This window comes from Littorina saxatilis, unplaced genomic scaffold (assembly GCF_037325665.1).
Source record: "Littorina saxatilis isolate snail1 unplaced genomic scaffold, US_GU_Lsax_2.0 scaffold_521, whole genome shotgun sequence".
In the NCBI taxonomy this organism is placed as follows: domain Eukaryota; kingdom Metazoa; phylum Mollusca; class Gastropoda; order Littorinimorpha; family Littorinidae; genus Littorina; species Littorina saxatilis.
This window is the reverse complement of record NW_027129100.1, coordinates 66,922-72,224: the sequence shown is the minus strand read 5'-3', so window position 1 is coordinate 72,224 and position 5,303 is coordinate 66,922. Positions and strand designations below refer to the sequence as shown.

Below are 5,303 nucleotides of genomic sequence, written 5' to 3'. Positions count from 1 at the left end.
TTGAACTGTAATTGCACTCAGCAGCAACAAAAACGCAAAACGAAGGCTGTGAGCTGCACTGTGCCTTTAACCAATTTGAACACACTTTATATATTTCAACGGTAGGTCTTGGGGTTGTCTCGGTAAAATAAGCTGTGAACCTTATTTGCATAAACAGATTTTCATTTTTTTTGAGCGCTTTTTCAGAATTAACAAAACACATCTATATTTTTTAGATTTGGGCAATAAATAATGATATCCCGTTAATTTCTGTTATAAATACGTGAACACACACACACACACACACACACACACACACACACACACACACACACACACATATATATACACAGACGCACGCACGCACGCACGATCGCACACTCACACACACATACATACACACTCACACACACACACATACACACACACACACACACACACACTCACACACACACACACACCACACACACACACACCACACACACACACACGCACACACACACACACACACACACAAAGACACACACACAAAGACACACACACACCCACCCACACACAAACACACATTTTTTCTCGATTCCAAGTCTTCCGGAAATACGTACAGTGAGTCAAATATTGACTAAATGTAAAAATAGCACGATGAACGACACTCAAATGACGTGGTAAAAGTATCATCTCTGTTGTTGACAGCTTGGTCGGAATTTTAACCCATAACAAGTGCAAAACCTTTTCAGAAGAAATCCAAAGCAGATAGTTCTTGATAAAGGTTATAGTTATCAGAACAGTTGATCAATATGCTCGTCTTCGACTCACAACCTGAAAATGGATGAGAAAATATAAACTGAGCTAAAAATAAAAAAACTAAAGCTGTTTACGGTATCCCGACCGACCCTATTTTTTCGCGCGACCCTAGACTTTTTTTGGGCATTTGGGAAAAGAAATAAATGAAAAAAAATGAAAAATAAAGGTCTTTGTTTTTTGGCAAAATAACGTAAAAATACGGTTTTTTAGAAGAATTTATTTTTTTTTAAATTAAATCCCGACCTACCGACCCTATTTATATTTAGTCAAGTTTTGACTAAATATTTTAACATCGAGGGGGAATCGAAACGAGGGTCGTGGTGTATGTGCGTATGTGTGTGTGTGCGTGCGTGTGTGTGTGTGTGTGTGTGTGTAGAGCGATTCAGACTAAACTACTGGACCGATCTTTATGAAATTTGACATGAGAGTTCCTGGGTATGAAATCCCCATACGTTTTTTTCATTTTTTTGATAAATGTCTTTGATGACGTCATATCCGGCTTTTCGTGAAAGTTGAGGCGGCACTGTCACGCCCTCATTTTTCAACCAAATTGGTTGAAATTTTGGTCAAGTACTCTTCAACGAAGCCCGGGGTTCGGTATTGCATTTCAGCTTGGTGGCTTAAAAATTAATTAATGACTTTGGTCATTAAAAATCGGAAAATTGTAAAAAAAAATAAAAATTTATAAAACGATCCAAATTTACGTTTATCTTATTCTCCATCATTTGCTGATTCCAAAAACATATAAATATGTTATATTCGGATTAAAAACAAGCTCTGAAAATTAAATATATAAAAATTATTATCAAATTTTTTGTTTCGAAATCAATTTAAAAACACTTTCATCTTATTCCTTGTCGGTTCCTGATTCCAAAAATATATAGATATGATATGTTTGGATTAAAAACACGCTCAGAAAGTTAAAACAAAGAGAGGTACAGAAAAGCGTGCTATCCTTCTCAGCGCAACGAATACCCCGCTCTTCTTGTCAATTCCACGTGTTCTGTGAGTTCGACAGCTACTTGACTAAATATTGTATTTTCGCCTTACGCGACTTGTTTTGTCCTATGTTACCGTAAACAGACTACTTTTTTGGGGGGGGCCTAACCTGAGCTAAGAGAATGCTAACCTGAGCAAAGAGAATACTGACCTAAGAGAATACTAACCTGAGCTAAGAGAATACTAACCTGAGCTAAGAGAATACTAACCTGAGCTAAGAGAATACTAACCTGACCTAAGAGAATACTAACCTGAGCTAAAAGAATACTAAACTGAGCTAAGAGAATACTAACCTGAGCTAAAAGAATACTAAACTGACCTAAGAGAATACTAACCTGACCTAAGAGAATACTAACCTGAGCTAAGAGAATACTAACCTGACCTAAGAGAATACTAACCTGAGCTAAGAGAATACTAAACTGAGCTAAGAGAATACTAACCTGACCTAAGAGAATACTAAACTGAGCTAAGAGAATACTAACCTGAGCTAAGAGAATACTAACCTGAGCTTAGAGAATACTAACCTGACCTAAGAGAATACTAAACTGACCTAAGAGAATACTAACCTGAGCAAAAAGAATACTAACCTGACCTAAGAGAATACTAACCTGAGCTAAGATAATACTAAACTGAGCTAAGAGAATACTAAACTGAGCTAAGAGAATACTAACCTGAGCTAAGAGAATACTAAACTGACCTAAGAGAATACTAAACTGACCTAAGAGAATGCTAACCTGAGCTAAGACTGAGAATACTAAACTGACATAAGAGAATACTAAACTGAACTAAGAGAATACTAACCTGAGCTAAGAGAATACTAACCTGAGCTAAGAGAATACTAAACTGAGCTAAGAGAATACTAACCTGACCTAAGAGAATACTAACCTGAGCTAAGAGAATACTAACCTGAGCTAAGAGAATACTAACCTGACCTAAGAGAATACTAACCTGAGCTAAAAGAATACTAAACTGAGCTAAGAGAATACTAACCTGAGCTAAAAGAATACTAAACTGACCTAAGAGAATACTAACCTGAGCTAAAAGAATACTAACCTGAACTAAGAGAATACTAAACTGAGCTAAGAGAATACTAAACAGAGCTAAGAGAATACTAACCTGAGCTAAAAGAATACTAACCTGACCTAAGAGAATACTAACCTGAGCGAAAAGAATACTAACCTGACCTAAGAGAATACTAACCTGAGCTAAAAGAATACTAACCTGACCTAAGAGAATACTAACCTGAGCTAAAAGAATACTAACCTGACCTAAGAGAATACTAACCTGAGCTAAAAGAATACTAAACTGAGCTAAGAGAATACTAACCTGAGCTAAAAGAATACTAAACTGACCTAAGAGAATACTAAACAGCTGCTGCTGTGGTGTACTTCTGTTGTTTCTGTTCCTTTTGCTGCAGCAGCTAATATGGGTAATTTTTACTGGCAATATTTGATTTGTATAATACCTGATCTTGCGAGATTCACTGAAGACCGATGATCTTGTCCTCGTGTCTGGTGGGGGACAGCCTCCCTGTTGTCACTGTAGGTATTCATTCTGGGGATGCCGGCTATGTTGATTTCAGCGTCATTGTAGATGATGAAGTTGTTTGTTGTTGGGTTTGTGATGGTAGCGTCGGTTAGGATGGTGGAGGTATCGTCGTTGTCAGCTTCGTCGTCATCACTCGATGTGTCTTCCCGTCCTGCGATAACAACAAACGATGATACATACCAACAACAACAAGGTTTTTTTTCGTGTTTTTTTTCCGTCTTTACACCTGTTCCTTGTCCCGTTGTGCTCTCACACCGCCCCGTCCCTGCACTCACTGCTCCGACCACCTCTGAATTTCGTTCCGCTGCCAGACTTGTCGATTTTACAGACGCTCCAGGGAGGGATGTCGGGTCGCTGCGGTAGGCTACCCTCGGAAGATGACACTGCACTTCTGCTGAGTCACTTCGACGGTGTTCAGTAGTGGGTCTGTCCCGAGCTAACGGACGCAGCCCACTTACCTACTATGCCCCCTACTAACGACATTGACTTTTAAGTCGCGGAGCCAGACTGAGTGAGCGTCCCCTCCAGAGAGCAGACCGCCACCACGTCCCTCCGTCGACCCCCCAGAACGTCACACGTTGAAGACTTAGGGCAGAACTACTATTCAGAGAAGGATCGAACAGGAACACTAAGACCAAGGTCACCATGAGAGCTCCGGGCAACAACAACTTAACACTTTCTACCCCACCTATGTTGATCAAGGTTTGTTTTTTTTAGCCGAGACCAGCTGTGCTGCAGCAGGTCACTCAGAATTGTAGTAACTGTGTAGTAACTGTGTATCAACAAGCTGGAATGCAGGCGTTAGATGGACGTTACAGGAAGCGACTGAAGCTAACAGTCTATATATCCGTACCTGGGAGACAATGAGTTAAACAGTGTCGTTGCTTACCCTTCTTACAGGTTTTTTTATGTCGACTTTTATAGCTCGAAGATACCTGTATCCCCGTGTAAAGAGGGCCATTTATATTGTCACAGATCTGCCCATGTGTGTGTGTGTGTGTGTGTGTGTGTGTGTGTGTGTGTGTGTGTGTGTGTGTGGTGTGTGTGTGTGTGTGTGTGTGTGTGTGTGTGTGTGTGCGTGTGTGTGTTGTGTTTTAGCCACAAGAACATACCTTGACCTGTACACATACCAAGTGTCAAAGTAGGAATTTCTTGCTGAATTATTGTCGCAAATTCACACCGGTATCAGATTTTTTTTAAACAAAAACGTGTCGTTGTAATTTGATCAATTTTGTTACTGCCTCATGCAGTGAAGGTCTGTCTCCTCTGTCGGCGTCTCTTACCTGAATTTGTAGAAATGTTGTCAATGTCTTCGCTGGACTGTTGAGACATGGCCAAGCTGTATCTCACATCGCTGTCATTATTCATCACCTGGCTCCGTCCTGTCGGGTGATGTAAATGGTAGAGACAAAGTCACACCAATATAAGTAATACAACCATTCACTAATATTCATTCAATATTCAGTCATACATTTAGCCATTCATTCCCAAAGAAAAGAAGTCAAATGAATCAAACCTACAGCTGAGCAGTGCAGTAGTAGTAGTAGTGGTAGTAGTAGTAGTAGTAGTAGTAGTAATAGTAGTAGTAGTAGTAGCAGTAGCAGTAGTAGCAGTAGCATTAGTAGTAGTAGTAGTAGTAGTAGTAGTAGTAGTAGTAGTAGTAGAAGTAGTAGTAGCAGCAGTAGTAGTAGTAGTAGTTGCAGCAGCAGCAACAGCAGCAGTAGTAGTGGTAGAAGTAGTAGTAGTAGCAGTAGTAGGAGTAATAGTAGTAGTGTTCAACAACAACACCAACACCAAAACCACCACCGCCAGCACCAGCACCAGCACCAACAACAACAACAACAACAACAACACCAACACCAATCACTGAATCACTCTGTCGTTGTCTGTGGATATGCCAATGAGAAGAGGCGCGGAATCGTGGAGTGTTTCTGTTAGGTTTGCTTTTGATTATCCATTTGTACCCTTCCTCCTTC

At 40.1% G+C, this 5,303-nt stretch overlaps 1 protein-coding gene across 1 annotated transcript; it reads right to left on the bottom strand.

The window, feature by feature from the left end:
• Positions 1 to 579: 579 nt before the first annotated feature.
• On the bottom strand, positions 580 to 4,722 carry LOC138957381 (uncharacterized). The gene is made up of 3 exons (XM_070328503.1): positions 4,611 to 4,722; positions 3,245 to 3,478; positions 580 to 795 (listed from the first exon to the last, which is right to left on the bottom strand). The coding sequence occupies exons 1-3, from the start codon at positions 4,693 to 4,695 to the stop codon at positions 710 to 712; spliced, it is 405 nt and encodes a 134-aa protein (XP_070184604.1). The 5' UTR covers positions 4,696 to 4,722; the 3' UTR covers positions 580 to 709.
• Positions 4,723 to 5,303: the final 581 nt, after the last annotated feature.

Coding starts and splice junctions, on each gene's coding strand:
- LOC138957381 (XM_070328503.1), bottom strand. CDS start 4,695: ATGAATAATGACAGCGATGTGAGATACAGCTTGGCCATGTCTCAACAG. Junction 3,479..4,610: donor CAACATTTCTACAAATTCAG/GTAAGAGACGCC, acceptor TTGTTATCGCAG/GACGGGAAGACACATCGAGT. Junction 796..3,244: donor AGTGAATCTCGCAAGATCAG/GTATTATACAAA, acceptor ATCCATTTTCAG/GTTGTGAGTCGAAGACGAGC.